The following is a 17,272-nucleotide window of genomic DNA, read 5'->3' on the forward strand; positions in this document are numbered from 1 at the left end:
AGTCCATAACTCATAGGGTGTGGAAGCAACAGATTTTGAAGGTACGTGATTAAGGATATAAGCAGCAGTCAATAAAGCATCACCCCAAAAGGTGATTGACAATTTCGCTTGAGTCATCGTTAACCTGACCATTTCAATAAGAGTTCTATTTCTTCTTTCAGCTACTCCATTCTATTAGGGTGTTCGAGGAGTAGTTAGCTACCTTACTATACCCTTTTCGTCATATAACTGCATAAACTGATTAGACATATATTCACGCCCTCGATCAGTTCTTAAGACCTTTACCTTTTTATCTAATTGATTTTCCACCAAGTTTACAAATTTTCTAAAACATTCTAATGCTTCAGATTTATGGGGAATCAAATAAATATGACCATAACGTGTGAAATCATCTATGAAAGTTATAAAATATTCACTTTCATGTCTAGCCTTTATACTCATGGGTCGATAAATATCATAATGAATTAATTGCAATGGATTTTCAACCCTAGTTCCTTTACCAAATGGTTTTCTTGCCATTTTTCCAGCTAGACAACTTTCACATAAAGGTGATTCAATTTTGTCAAATTGACATAAATAAACCTTCCTTAGCCAATCTAGAAATTCTATGTTGACCTACATGACTTAATCTAGGATGCCACATAGTAATGTCAACATTTGCATCAATAGATGATTCTATAAGGGAAAAACTTGCATAATTTTAAGATACGTCTTAACAACATCCAATACAATGTCCCCAAGTGATAACTTGGGTGGCTTGGGGCTTCAAGGAATATCCTTTATGTCTTGGGTTCAAGCCACAAGGAACGCAACTCCATCAAGCTAAGACCCCTTGCGTATGTATGAGTATGAGAGTGCGCATACCCCCAATATAGGGGCAAAAAGGCCAAAGGGCTGCCGACTCCTTCTTGGGTTCAGTATACTCGCGAGCATAGTGACCATTTAGGTGACAATTATAGCACTTGATATTTGCTTTCTTGTTTTTAGGACAAACCATGTGACGTTTTCCCTTACCCTTGTCATTCTAACCTTGCTTATGTTTCTTATTCTTGTGATCTCCTTTCCCTTTAAAACCTCCCTGATGTTTACGCTTGTGCCCTTTGTTCCCATGTGAACTAGGGCCAGCCACATAAGCTTCAACGTGAAGGCCGTAGAGCCGACCTAAGCTATAGACAAGCGAGACAATCACCTAAAGACCTCATTCTAGGAAGGCCTCATATTTTTCATATAATATATAATATTGGTATCTATTTAATTTAGTTGTTAATTATAAATTAAATTTAAAAATATAAAATAATATACTTATTACTTTTCATAATTTTTTTTGTAATATTGAAAATACACACTACTAAAAAAACTCACAATTAATATGCTCATAAATTTCTTTCAATTTTGATGGCTTACATTTTAAATTTGTTAACTTTAATCTTTTTATTCATATTCCTTTCAAATTTCCTTAAAAATATCAACCCATTAATACAAGCTCCTCAAAATTCTCCCAAGTTTACGTTGGGAGAATGAGAGACCTTCCATATTTCTTTATTTTATTTATTTTTTCACACCCAAAACTTTTCAACTTCTCTAAAAGAACTTCATAAATATAGTACTTAGTTTCACTAATTCAAAGTTAAACTCTCCCTTCACTCGATCACTACTCCCCCCCCCCCCCCCCCCTCCCCCTCTCCCTCCCCCTCCCAATCTCAATCTCAATCTCTCTAAAACCTCAAATTTTCATCTTGATCTTCTGTGTGGTCACACGTGATTATCAATTGCTAGAGTAGAAATCCAAACTTCTTATTTCCTCGACTCAATCTAATGGCTTCAAAGTTTCAAGTTTTTCGTTCAAATTATTCTACTTTTTTTTTTAGATTTTTCGTTCAAATTTTTTAATTATTTTTTTATATATAAATGATTTCATATTGTTGATTGCTCAAAACCTAATATCTAATATTTGTTTAGATTTGATTACTTAGAACATCAATATGCAAAATATGAATTTGAATATAGAAAACTTAAGAAGAAAAAAAGAGTAGAAAAACCGATTGAATTTGCTCTCGATAAATTTGTTATTGGAAGTAAAAGTAATAAAAGTGTCGAACTAATAAAAGAAATGACAGGTATAGACAAATAAGAGATGAAAGAAAAATAGTAGATGATAATATGACCGTTGAAAATGAAGTATCCAAACTTAAAAATAGATTTGAACAATTTTACGTATGAAAATATCTTTAACTTCTTATTTTATATGAAAATTTTAAAGTCATTAGATGATGATAATCTGAAAACATATTGTATTCATATTGAATAGACATTAACACATGATACATTTTCTGACATTAACGGTTTAGATTTATTTTTTGAATTAAAAATATTAAGAGAGGTCTTGCAAAATGAAATTGACTGTCCTATTAAAATATTAAATTATATAAATATAAAAAAAAAGTAAACATTGTTCCAAATGCATATATTGCTTATAGTCTATAGAATATTATTAACAATACCGGTAATATTTGCTTCCACTGAAAGCAGCTTTTCAAAATTAAAATTAATGAAATCGTATTTAAGGTCAACTTTGTCACAAGAAAGATTAAATGGATTGGTCATATTGTATGAGCTTAGGTTATCAAAATTTAATACATAATTTTGCATCTCAAAAAGTAAGAAAAATAAATTTTAAATGATATTTTCTATAGTAAGGACTCTTAATCAAAGTTTTGCCTAAGGCCCCGTATCATCTCGAGCCGCCCCTATGAACAACCTACCTTTGAAGACCGTTCTTCACCGTAGTTCAACAACACCACCAAAATGTCTTCCTCGCTATTCTTTTGGGCAATGATCGGTTTGTGAGAACCGTCTTTTTAAAAGAGAAGGAATTTGAATTTGAGAGAGAGCTAATTGAGAGAATATGATTTTGTTCCAAAATCACTAAAAACCATCAAACTCTACAAAATGCAACTTATGCATTTTATAGAGATGAAGAAGAGTGGGGAGGAAGTAACCTACCCCGCCCACCAAAATGCAAATTAAAATTACATTAATTTAAATTTAATTAATTAATCATTTAACATACTAATTCATTAATGATAATAATTAAATATCATATATTTAATTATAGGTTTATTTGAATCATATTCAAATGTATATCTCTCATAATCTATAATTTTAATGTGAATCTCATTCACAATAATTTTAATCTATAGTTTTAATATGATCCAATTCATATTAATTATTATTTGAATCTTATTCAAATATAACTCTCATAAAATGTAGTTAATTATGAATGTCATTCATAATTAACTTAATATTATAATGTATCTATATACATTATGTTAATAATATCTTATACAATTAACCTACAATCCCTCGTTTAAATTGAACAACTTAAATTCTTAAAAAAAAAAACTTTGATCCTTGTTTTACCCATACATCAGAAGATCCAACATTACGAGATTAATCGGTTAAACTCATTAACCACCTTAATCAACATATGTTAACTGTGGGTTACTCCACTAAAAACCCGCAACTGCACTCTTCTTACTATAGAATATTTATGTGTCCACGGATATCGACCATTAATGACAAGTCAACCTTTCATGAGTGTTCGTAACCACAGATGGGTCAAATTACCGTTTTACCCTGTGTTACATCTTGTACCTTAAGTACCACTGATCCTCTAATGAACAACCAGATAATGGTCCGACCAATAACCAGAAGTCCCTCTCGGGCCAGTGAGAGGGTGGGGCTCCTTGTTCAAGTCCCAAAGTCAGCACTTAAGAGAACACTTATCTACTCCCCTAAATTCGGGGAGGAGTGAATTCCATCTTGTGAAATTATGTTCCCAGCTCCCCACTTGGTCTCTTCCCCAAAATGGTAGGAATGTTGAGTCGACAACTCGGGTCACTCTCACCTATACAGATCAAAGAATGAGCCCTCACGAGTAGGAGTCCATAACTCACTCAGGATTGAGATTGAGTTACCTAGTCATCCTATGAAATAGCAACCTGTTAGTCAATGGTATTACATCTAAAGATTGGCTATTTCGTGGTTCGGTCTTATACAAACTCATTGTATAGGATAGCCCCACTTGCATGTCTCCATACGAACGACCTGGATCGAGTCGTCTGTAACATTTACAAACGGGTCGTATCCATAGTATTGCTAGGATAAGATCTAGCCTTATCCATATACTATAGACCTTTTAGGTTATTCCTGGGACATTATCCACATGTATATCGAGGGTATATCAAATATATACCCAATATATATACTGTCCCGGTTATATGATAATAACCTTGGATGTATAGTTTATTAGATTTAGACAATGCAATGTTGTAAATTCAATCACAAATTTATTGAATAAGAAAAACAAAACTTTATTAAATATAAATTTGTTTTTACATAATTACAAACTATGAGTTTAGGGTAACACACCCAGCACAACATTATTGGCCTTGCTGCCTCTATATGGTCTTCTTCCAATTCAAGATGACGTGAAACATTAGTAAGAGTTTGAATTCCCTTATTATGGGTAAGATGCACCTTCATGTGTTCCAAGTTTTGGGGAAGAGATGGAATAATAGCTTGAACTTGTTGTTCATCAGTCAGGACATGGCCAACTTCTTTCAGCTTACTAATCATATTAGATATCTCTCTCATGTGTTGTCTAATATTATGATTAGAGCGTTTTTTATAAGTATCAAACTTAATACTAAGTTATCTAACTTTGGTGACAGATGTCTCAACCAAATTTCAACTTTAACGCTTCCCACATGTCCTGGGCAAGATCATAAGAGCGAACCTCATGCATGACATCATTGTCCATGCTGCTCAGCAATGTTATGCGAGCAAATGAGTTTTTCTTTTTCCAGGCTTCATAAGCCTCTTTGTCCCTCCTATGTTGAGCACTATTGTCCTTTTTAGGCTCAGTCAACACATTGCTTAACACTTCTAGAGCTTCTTGCTCTTCCAGGGATTTTCATTGCCCAAATCTCATAGTTATCCCCATTAAGCTTCTCCCATTTGTTCAATTCAGCAATTATATTTTTTGAAGCAGATGCCATGTTTTCAAAGTCTACAAACCATATTAGCACATCTACCAATTCATATGCACAACACACTACCCCTTATTATTTTACAATTTCCAAATAAATTTCATCATAATTATTTTGTTCAACATCGAGTCGAAATTTCACTAAGTTTCCAAATCATCATTAATGTTTAAACCAAGTAACTATAGACAAACTTATCATATTGTAAAATAAACAAATATTTTACCAAAAAGTATAAGAGAATAATGAAACATAATCATCATTAAAATGCCCATAGTAAAAAAAAAGGCACAATTTATCATTTAGTATATATATCAAGAAAAATACATACATAAACATGTACATGAAAACATTTACAATTGCATGCAACGAACAGGAAATGAATTTTAAAATTTTTTTATAAAGAACTGCTAGAATTTTGTGGTTGCAAACAACCACTCCACGTTTGTTTCGGTTGAGATGGATCATTTCTCCACACACTAAGGCCTTCTGTCTTTCGAAAGCAGCTTGTATAATGAGCTCATAGACAAAAGCTTTGGTCACTATTTCATAAAGATCATCTCCACTATGTTGACTCCAGACATTATCTAAGAAGGTCTTAAGGCACTCGAGAGGTAAAAGTGATCTTAAGACACTCAGCCTTTGATTATCTAGCAACAAACTTCCTTCCTAAATACTCATTTGAAGTTCATTATTAACTTGGATTATATACTGTACTCCATATTAACTCCATACCTTAACATATACCCAATATATACTCTATAAGGTACCCAACATATACTCTGTAAGATTAAGTATATGTTGAATATATGTTTTTTTTTTAATTAAATCAAGTTTTGTATTTAATTTATTAGCTTAGCACCGTGAACGATGAACATATTTCAAATCTTATGGATAATACGTTGGGTATATGTGAATGTATGAAGTTAATATGGAGTATATTTGAGTATATTTAGCATATACTTCCAAGGTATATATTATATAATTTAATATTTTATTATATAACAATAAAAGGTATATAACAGATTGAGTGAGTATATTATTATCATATTGTAGGTTACATTAAAAAGTATATATCATATAACCTAGTAGTTTAGTATATATCACTAAAATGTATGTATTATATTATTTTTTTTATTACCCATGAGTCGGGTGGTCCTTTGGCCTTTAAGGCCCCAAGCCACCCAAACTATCTCTTGGAGACAAAATATATATATATATATATATATGTATTATATAACTTTTTGGACGAGTATATGTTTAATCATACTGTTATTAGATCAAAATAAAAAATATATTATATAATGGTTCCTGGAATTTTTAACTGTCAGAAAACTAATGTTAGTCACAAAAGTGAAACAAATGGTTGGAAACTTAATGGGTCGCCATAACAAATTAGATCCACAGGAAAACGGTTAGCTGCTGCCATAAGCTTGAGAAACTAAAAAATGGCTGGAAGAAAAAAAAAGATGCCGAAAAAATATAATATACGCCGGAAAATTCTAAGACCTCAGACTGAAAGAACCAAACGCAGATTAAATTTGAGAAAAATAGGAAAAAAAAGTTTTAAATTGCTGCCGCCCCACAAAAGTGAGGAAAATGTTTGAATTGGGGGAATGAATACGATTGAATGGGGAGGATTTTTTTTTTTTTTTTTTTTTTTTTTTTTTTTTTTTTAAGATTTGGAAAGATTTTATTATTATTATTTTTGAATTGTTGACACCTCCACAAAAGTGGGAGAAATGTTTGAATCAAGGGAAAATTGGACAGATTTGGAAATATTCTATATTAATTAACAAATATAAAATTAATTATAAAAAGAAATAATTATATTAAAAATTATATAATAAATGTGAAAATTAGAATTAATTGTGGGCAATTTGGAGACAAAAAATATTAATTCAAACTCGAAGTCTAAATTGTTAAATAATTAAAATAATGGACAGTTATGAAAAATCATGTATTATTTGACCCATCAAAGACAATTTATGATATTAATAAGAGCTAGTTTTTTATTTTTTTATTTTTTTGTCAAAGCGAGCATAGAGTAGTGGCAATTGACATATATCTCCAACCAAGAGGTTATGAGTTCGATATCCCACCCCACATGTTGTACAAAATAATAATAATAATAATAATAGCTAATTTTTAGTATTTAACAAAATAACCTAATAACAAATCACTTAATCAAAATAAAGGATTAGTAATGAAATTAATTGCAATAATACTTAACATAGTTTTACCATTGATATACTTGATATTCGGTATATTAGTTATATGACATATATGCCTAATATCGAGTATATCAGTGATATACTTGATAAGTACATTGATGATATAAGTAAAAAATTTAAACAACTGATATACAATTAACTCATTTACCAACATCATTAGTTGTAACCAAGGTATTAAATGTCGATATTGATAGAAATGTCGAGGTCTCAATGTCATGGAAATATCGATGTCGATGGAAATTTTTGTAAAAGTTAGAGAATTTAAAAAATCATTAAAAATATTTAAATCAACAAATAAATATTTTTCTATTTATAAATAAGTTAAAAATGATTAATATTAATATTATGTATGTATTAGTGACATTTTGTTGATATTTTTTTATATATTTTGTGGATTATTTTTTTAGTTTTTCTGTAATAGGATGGAAATGTCAATTTACCCTTCATATCGATATTGAACCTATGGATACATGAAAATGTCGATGGAGATGTCGACGTGTCGACGAATTTTTAATACCACGGTTGTAACAGGTATATATACTATCAAGTATATCAGTGATATGCTTCATATTAGGTATATAAATACTCGACATACATCACTGATGTATCAATATTTCAACAAGCTAAAAGGCAAGAAACCCTTAAAAAATGAAAATCATAACAAATAGGAATAAAACAAAAAAGAGGGCAAATAGGAATCAAATTGATAATAAGTGATTAAAGGAACAACCGAAGAATAAAAGATGTAAAATCAGTAAAAATTAATAGAAACAATGAGATTAATAACAACAGAAAAAATTAAAATCACTAAAAAATGGAGAAGAAGAAGTTTAAAGGACAAGAGCTTGAACGGAGAAGAAGCCAATATCGACGAGGGCTTTTGACTAAGGTTATGCTGAACGCACGCACTAAGCGTGGTAACAATTCTATAGATGCAAGCGTACACCTGTCAGAGTAATATAAAATGGATGGAGTATCCAAGTATCGATCCTCAAGGACTTCTAAATAATTTCCAAACTCTAAAGTTTTAATAAATAGTGAACGTTGAAATGAGTGATTCTTGTAAAATGGGAAGTGGTCACAAATAATGGTTTTGGATTTGGGATTTGATCTTATAATGGTAAAACCTAGTCCGAATTACTTCAAGTTAGCCAACAAAGAATCAAGGATACGCTAAGGACGATATGCATTTTACTTTAGGAACCAACGACTACGCTTTTCACTTGACTTATGTCTAAGCAAGTTCAAAGTCCTAAGACATTCCCTAATATGTCTATTATGAGAGATATCTTAGTTTCAGGATGGAAATAGTCGCAACCTCGGGTTAAGGTCCTATGTCTAGGCTACTTAACCGGAACCCTTATGTCTAAGGCGCTCCTCTCCTCGGTTTAACCACTCAACAATGCAAATAAGCAACCTTTTCAGTATTGACTTGTTAAGACTTACAGTGGCCTTCTCTAAATCCTAACTTTTTGGGAAAGCATGTTGAGCAATGAGTGGAAAGCAAAAACACTACTTCTTAGCAACCCTTTTTAGAAATAAAAGGCTAACTATCCATAACCGGGCTAGAGACGGAAATTTAGAAAGACATATTGAAGAAAATACAGCAAGTAAAATGGTTGAAATTAAAATGCATGTGTGAAAAACTAAAGTTAACTAACGGAGAGTTTTGTTCGGGATTGAGAGCTTCGCCCTTCTCTTTTAAGCAAGGGGGAGTGTCACGTGCTCTTTCCTCCAAAAACACAATTCTCTTAATTAAAAATAAAGTAAAGGCAAAGTAAAGATAAGCTAAGTGCTGGATTTTTATAAATTTGAATAGGTAGAAAATAACTAAGTAACAACGGAAATAAAACAAAGCTCAATAAAGGAATGTAAAGTGCTCGGGATTTAAAAACTAAAAGCAACTAATGAAAGCAACTCAAAAGTACTTAGAAAGCAACAAAGAAACATTAAGAATGATCAAGAGAAGGAAGAAAAGCTTGATGAATTTGGTGGAGAAGCTGCTGGAATTTATAGTTGTGCAGAATTGGTTAGGCAGGTCCTAAAACGCTGGTGGATCACCCATTTCCAACTCCTTTGACTGACCAAATCATGCTCAAACTGATAGTGGAACACTTCTTCTACACGTATGCATCGGTTGGAACCACCAAAACGCATTGGAAGACGCGTTTCATTAAGGGCAAAGTTGGAAGAAAACCAGGATTTCTGCAGCCTACCAGGCGCCTGACGCCTCCAATGAAGGTTTTTCCGTTTTTTTGCTTCTTTTGATTAATTTGCACTCCCAAATGGTCCTAAAATGTTATAAATACAATATAAGCCAACCACAAATCATCATATATGAATTTTGCATGAATTGGAACTCAAACGACCGAGAAAAAGTCCGGAACAAAGTTAAAACATAGTAAAAACAGCATCTAAAACCTTCTTTTTACGCATGTAAACAAGCGTAATCATACCCCCAAACTTAACTTTTTGCTTGTCCTCAAGCAAAACTTAGCAACTTGAGGAAGTTGAGGATTTGCAGCTCTAAACTCACTGTTTTGAGGTATATTAAGGGTGGGTAGCTGCTGAAAATTTACATAACCATGTGGGCCCATCATAGGAGGTTGTGTAGGAGCATGGGAAGGAGAAGTAGGGAGTGAAGTGTGTTGAGAAGAAGAAGCCATAGAAATAAACAAAGGCTGGAAATGTCTTCTTCTTTTTGGTTGTGGCTGAAAATCGAAAACAAGGGTGGCGAGGGAGTATTTTTTTCCGAAAAACAAAGGGGAGGAAGAGAGTTGTGTGGGTTTTTGTTGAGGTGTAAGGCTTAGGCAATGGGTCTATTTAAAGCTTTCCCCAAACTAAATCCTAAATGGAAAGAGATTGAGTTTTAAGTTCAAACGAGGTTTCCTAAATCGAAAAGGAAAAAATGTTTGAATTCCAAATAGGATTAGGGAAACAAAATTTGAAGTATTTTTGAGTTTAAGGAGAGATTTGAAACTTAAATCACAAAGGATTAATGTTTGACCCAAAATAAAACCCATAAAATTCGAAAATGAAACCCAAACCACGAAGGAAAAAGATTTTTCGAAATGCTGGAAAAAACAGGGCAGGCGCCAAGCGCTTGCGTGATTTTTTTTTCGCAAAGGGCAAGTGCCAGGCGCCTGCGTAATTTTTTTTTTTTTTTTCAAGAACATTCTCCTAATAAGCAAAACTTTTTATGATTAAACAAAAAGAATGTAAGATACAAAAACTTCCTTCCTTTACTTTTGTTCTTTCAAAACGGATAAGAAGGAAAAACATTTTTCGCAAAAATTTATTGTCCTGAAAGCTTAATAGAGGTTTTTCCTCTATCCACTGGTTCTCCAAAATATGGCTTAAGTCTCTGCCCATTTACTTTAAAAATACTTCCATTAGAGTCAACTAGATCCACTGCCCCATATGGGTAGACTTTAAAAATTTTAAAGGGACCAGACCATCTAGACTTAAGTTTCCCAGGAAAAAGTTTCAACCTAGAATTGAATAACAGAACCAGATCACCTTCTTGAAGATTGTTCGGCCGAAGACGCCTATCATGCCACTGTTTAGTTTTTTCCTTAAACAGCTTAGCATTCTCATAAGAAAATTGCCTGTATTCTTCTAATTCCAACAATTGTAACGTCCTCGCTTCACCTGCAGCCGACAAATCAAAATTTAATTTCTTAGTAGCCCAAAATGCTTTATATTCTAGCTCAAGAGGCAAATGACATGCTTTTCCAAAGACTAGCCTATAGGGGGACATGCCGAGGGGGGTCTTAAATGTTGTCCTATATGCCCAAAGTGAATCATCAAGCTTCAAAGACCAATCCCTACGGTTAAGATTTACAGTTTTTTCTAAAATGTTTTTATCTCCCTATTAGATATTTCGGCTAACCCATTCGACTGAGGATGATATGTTGTTGCAACCCTATGACGCACATTGTATTTAGCCAGCAACTTTTGCATAGACCTATTCACAAAATGAGCCCCCCATCGCTTATCAGACAACGCAGGGTTCCATAACGCGTAAAAATGTGCTTTTACAGAAAACGAATGACAACTTTAGAATCATTGGTAGCAGTTGCAATGGCTTCTATCCATTTCGAAACATAATCTACTGCTAACAATATATAAAGCTTACCATTAGAAGATGGAAATGGACCCATAAAATCTATACCCCACACATCAAATATTTCAATCTCAAGGATCGGGGTTTGAGGCATTTCGTGGCGTTTAGATATATTACCTGTTCGTTGGCATTTGTCACAAACCTGGGCAAACTTATGTGCATCTTTGAACAGAGTGGGCCAAAAGAACCCACTTTGCAAAACTTTGGCTGCGGTTTTGTGTCCTACAAAATGTCCTCCATATGGAGACATATGACAAGCGTCTAATATCGCCTCGTGCTCTTCTTCTGCTACACACCTGCGTAAGATATTGTCAGGTCCTAGCTTATATAAAAAAGGTTCATCCCAACGATAAAATCGAACTTCATTTAGAAATTTCTTTACCTGTTGCTTGTTAAACTCATAAGGAACTATTCGACTTACTAAATAATTTGCTATATCGGCATACCACGGAACTGAATCAACTCACAAGAGTTGCTCGTCAATAAACTGTTCACGTATAACAGTTCCATCATCACAGAGCGGGGATTCCAATCTAGACAGGTGATCAACAACTTGGTTTTCAGTACCCTTCCTGTCCCTAACTTCAATATCAAACTCTTGAAGTAACAAAATCTACCGTATCAAACGTGGTTTCGCATCTTTTTTAGCAAATAAATATTTTAAAGCAGAATGGTCAGTAAAAACAATGACTTTTGTGCCTATCAAGTAAGACCAAAACTTATCAAAGGCGAACACAACTGCTAACAGTTCCTTTTCAGTAGTAGTGTAATTGAGTTGTGCACCGGTCAAAGTCTTACTAGCATAATATACAGGGTGCAAGATCTTGTTTTTACGTTGTCCTAACATAGCTCCTATTGCATAATCACTAGAATCACACATGAGCTCGAAAGGTAAATCCCAATTAGGTTCGATAATTATAGGGGCTGAACTTAAAGCAACTTTCGACCTCGACTTGGATCAGGTTTGATTTAACTGGATGATAATGCAATAGACCTTGGCTATAACACAGGCTTCGACCTCGACTTGGATCAGGTTCGATTTCACCGAATGATAATGTCATGGACCTGGCTATAACATAGGCTTCGACCTCGACTTGGATCGGGTTCGATTTAATCGAATGATATGTAATGGACCTGGCTATAACACAGACTTCGACCTCAACTTGGATCGGGTTCGATTTAACCGAAGATAAAATGCAACGGACCTGACTTTAACAACAGGCTTCGACCTCGACTTTGATCGGGTTCGATTTAACCAAAATATAATGCAATGGACCTGGCTTTAACAACATGCTTCGACCTCGACTTAGATCGGGTTCGATTTAACCGAATGAGAAAATGCAATGGACCTGGTTATAACACAGGCTTCGACCTCGACATTCATCGGGTTCGATTTAACCGAAGATAAAATGCAGCGGACCAGACTTTAACAACAGGCTTCGACTTCGACTTTGATCGGGTTCGATTTAACCGAATGATAAAATGCAATGGACCTGGCTTTAACAACAGGCTTCGACCTCGACTTGGATTGAGTTCGATTTAACCAAATGATAAAATGCAACGGACCTGGCTTTAACAACAGTCTTTGACCTCGACTTGGATCGGGTTCGATTTAACCGAATGGTAAAATGCAACGGACCTGGCTTTAACAACAGGCTTCGACCTCGACTTGAATCGGGTTCGATTTAATCGAATGATAAAATCAACGGACCTGGCTTTAACAACAGGCTTCGACCTCAACTTGGATCGGGTTCGATTTAACGAAATGATAAAATGCAACGGACCTGGCTTTAACAACAGGCTTCGACCTCGACTTGGATCGGGTTCGATTTAACTGAATATAAATGTTTGATCACAAAAATTTCCAAGCTTACGAGCTCGACTGGGACAGAATGATGACCTTGAGGATGAGCTGAATTTTGCTGAGTATGAGACCTGCAAGAGAAAATACTCTAACGTCAAAGTTGGGAAGAATCCAAGTTGTCTTCGAGAGAAAATACAATGTTAGCGTGCCTGGGATAGTAGCAAATGATGTCTATATATAGGCGAGGTCTCTGACAGAACTCCTGACAAGGCCTAAACGACTCTTCAAGGTAAACGTGAATCACGACGTGCTGTCTTGGAGTTTGTCGGAATATGTGTCTGAGTAAGACGTATCTAGGTCGGTTCAAACAAAGAATGGGAACGAGACCAAAGGAGATCTTGGTCTGCTCGGCCATAACAGGTGTTGACTCGGTAGATAGTTGAAATATCAAAATGATAAAACTTCGCTTAAAAAAAAAGCTATCTCCAACAAATAAAATGTAATTTCCAAAAAAGGTTGAAGTTATTTCATTTGTAAAAAGGTTTTAACCTGAGTGCAGGGTTTAGAAATCCTTTTAAACTTTCTAAGTGTAAGAGATATGCACTTACGCATGACGATCAGACTAACAAAATCCATGTGTTCATGCAAATGCAAACTTCCAATGGCAGTATACAGTACTTATTGTAGCGGGAATCTGACATCTGAGCGAGAGGTCAGACCAATTCAATTCATTCTGGCAATCAACATATACTACGTAGGTACCTGTGCATGTGAGACGTCGGTCGGTCCTAGAAAAGGTCGTACGGCGTGAGGAGTTAATGATTGGAATGCCCAGAGATCATAAGGGATGGGATAAGAATGGAGGTGGTACAAAGCTGTGCTGATATTAAATTGCGTCCCCTTATAAACGAAAGAGCTCCTACCAGAAATAGCTAATGAAGATTGGGTACCCTGTCGCTAACAATTGAGTGTGACCTATCAACTAGCTCTAACTCTAAAGTCCGAGGAAAGCTAAAGAGACTCGTATGAGGCTCCACGGGAAGTTGATACGTGACCTCTGACGCAACTATCTTATGATGGATGGGTGCATCTACAAATGTGTATTGCCCCAATGTCATGAATGACAAATGATGCTCCATTTTATTTTGTATTTATTTTTATCACTTGAAAAATGTGTGACAGCATATGATATGTTTTTTATTTAGCTTAAAAAATAAATTTGACCCTCAATACATGATGCAATAATGTATATGCATTCTAAAAGCTAAATGGTTGCAACATGTATACATGATACTCATTTTTATTTTTGCTCAAATAGTAGACTGTGACTATGAATGCCTAATGCATGATATTTAAATTTTCATAATCTAATCATGATATGAAAACTATTTTTTTTTTTTGAAGAATATGTATGCAAGTGATGTGAATGCATGATTTGTGAAAATATGGTTGAGAGAACAAGACGTTTTTCCATATTTTACAAAGATATTATCTACTCTCATCCTTATTATTAGCAATTATTTAGCAAAGAATCAACTGAGAAAAGGTAATGTCGACATTGGAGGAAACTGTCAACTTTTTTCTTTTTCCTTTTCTTTTGCTTTCGTTTTTTTTAAATGAATGTCTTCACTTGATAAAAGATATATACATCAAGGTAATTTCTCAACCATATGAGGTTTGGTGGGGGATTCTTTTGTAGAGGTAACTCATGTGGCAGTTTAGATAACTGTCAAAAGTAATTCATAACATTGTACATCTTGCTTGATTAAACTGCTTTATAAACTCAGCCTTGTAATTGACAAGAAGATCGGTTACAAGAAAATGGATTTAACATTAGGAGTAATGGAGGATAGAAATCATGATTTTATAATAAAGCTTGACGATGAATAAAAGTCAGCAAGCTTCCTTTTTAAAGAAAAGGAAACCAAGAATTCATGGATATTTTGTCAAATCTCTGGAACAATAAGAGATTGATTTTTTTTTTTTAACCTTTGGGTAAGAGATTATAATCAAATGAACATAAGAGTAGCAATAATCCAATTTCTTTCGACAAATAACTTTGAGAATTGGTTGCGTAACTCCCCAAGAGTTCATCTCATCGACCTCACCCTTTCTTTGAGTATTCGATGAAATCATCTTTCTAGCCACATTTTATTCTTCATGGAAATTTTGTTGTGGTCCACTTTGAATGTAAAGTTCATTTTTTAGCCCTAGCTTCGACGTGCAGTTGATGCAATCCACTTTGAATGTAAAGGACCTCTCTTTTTCTCAAAGTGTAGCTCCTTATTAGGTAGAGTACACTTTGTGAATGTTGAAAACTTCTCAAAATTGAAATATTTTGTGCAATGTAACAATCTCAGCCTAAAGATGACCTTTGTCTCAAAGCTTTGTACAATGCAGTTACCATTTTGCCCCAACATAGCATTTCTCGACTTTGCCCCAGTTTGAAAATTTGTAAAGAGGACCTTTAAGCCTTTGAAACTACAGTTGTTGATCTATATTGATTGCCTGAGTCACTGAACTAAAAGATTGTCACGACCTTTTAATCATTTTTCTTTACTTTTTTTTTGTTTTTTTTGTTTTTTTTTTGGCCGGACATAATCTTTTTTTACAAACAAAATATGGTGCAATCACATATAAAATGTTGATCATGCATAAGTCGCATTTTACCCTCTTGACCGTTGTTTCAAATTATTTGTTTGCCAATGTTGGTTCAGTATCATGATGAAACTTATTCCAAACAAAACTCATCAAAGGAGACTGATATCTTGAGACTATTTTTCAGGTCATTAACTTCCCAATTCTCAAAATCACTATCCTTGGTCTTGGAATCACTTTTTTACTCAAAAGAAAAACTAGACGAAGGATTAAGCTTGAAGAACAAAGATGAGATAGATTTGGGAAGAAAATTTTAAATGTGAATAAAATAAGTCAAAATAGGGAAATACTTGTGCAATCAAAAATACTGATTCATGAAGCAGCAAATCATAAGAGTTCAATGTTATTTCATTACCTTCAAAGTTCTCAAGGTAACACTAGGTGGATTTTTGGACGTTTACCACGTAATTAGATGTGGCAGACTTAGTAAAAGACTTTTATGGTAAGTAGACAAATATTGATATTCATCACAAAAATTGTATGTGACGGGCTGAGCAAATGATTTTTTTGCAGTAAATGGTCAACTCTCAATGTTGACTATATTTACCATATATCAGTAGGCTAGGCTCAAGGTAGATTAGGCTTAAAGCAGGCCAAGCTCAAGGTTTTACACAGAGTGAGCAATTTTGGTTTCTCACCTCAATAGGCATGGTTGCCCCAGTATGAAATTTGATGGTTTCCTGGTTATCACATGAGAAGCAATAGGAAGACCAAGATAAAATTGGTTTGAGTTACGGATTTAGCCCGACAATAAAGTCTGGAAAAATAGTTGAGTTTTGAAAAAGATTATATCTCATTGAGGACCTTGAAGACATTCACATTTTAATTTTTTCCCATTTTTCATTTCTTTTTCACAACTTTTTTTCACTTTTTTTTCGTTTCCTCCAAGTGACTTACAATGGTTGGTTTATGATTCTTGCTAAGGTCTCCACTAACAAGAATTATAAGAGTAGACCATATAAAAATTATCATTGAAAATTTCCAAAACATGTCATTTTATTTTTATCGAGAGCATTTTCAAAGAAAAAAATTTTGTTTTTTTTTTGTTCTTTTGTTTTTCAACAAATGATATGATATGAGTAGTGCATGAACGAATGTATGACTTAATTTTTTTTTTAAGAAAAATAACTCAATTTCCACACACTCACATTATTTTTTACAAGTATTTAGTCAAATCATAGATGACTAAAGCTTCATTGTCGTTTTAACACTAGCAAGCAATCTCAAAGATGACTTCAAATAAGAAATAGACTTTATTGATAATGCAAAGCAATAGGCCAACATTGATTTTCATAGTCTTGTGCACTCATGATTCTAGTGCTTCATGTATAGGTCATCTTCCTTTGAAAACTTTAGCCATCCTGCCTTCATTAGAACTTGCACTTTATGCTTCAGTGAAGTA

At 33.8% G+C, this 17,272-nt stretch overlaps 1 protein-coding gene across 9 annotated transcripts in view; it reads right to left on the minus strand.

The window, feature by feature from the left end:
- Window positions 1-9,066: 9,066 nt before the first annotated feature.
- LOC111023432 (uncharacterized) overlaps window positions 9,067-17,272 on the minus strand; it is a 35,890-nt gene continuing 27,684 nt past the window's right edge. For 4 of the 9 annotated variants that reach the window (XR_015792244.1, XR_015792245.1, XR_015792243.1 and 1 more), the window contains 3 exons: window positions 11,526-11,704; window positions 10,802-10,933; window positions 9,067-9,573 (listed from right to left, as the gene is read on the minus strand). Coding sequence is in view for 1 of the 9 variants with exons in the window: in XM_088126557.1 (XP_087982683.1) it covers window positions 9,551-9,573; window positions 10,802-10,933; window positions 11,526-11,704 (334 nt within the window). In the remaining 8 variants the exon portion in view is untranslated. The remainder of the gene's footprint in view (window positions 9,574-10,801; window positions 10,934-11,525; window positions 11,705-17,272) is intronic. The other 5 variants (XR_015792247.1, XR_015792246.1, XR_015792248.1 and 2 more) reach the window with 2 other exon arrangements.

Source organism: Momordica charantia (assembly GCF_013281855.1).
Source record: "Momordica charantia cultivar OHB3-1 chromosome 7 unlocalized genomic scaffold, Mcharantia_2.0 BLBB01000007.1, whole genome shotgun sequence".
In the NCBI taxonomy this organism is placed as follows: Eukaryota; Viridiplantae; Streptophyta; class Magnoliopsida; order Cucurbitales; family Cucurbitaceae; genus Momordica; species Momordica charantia.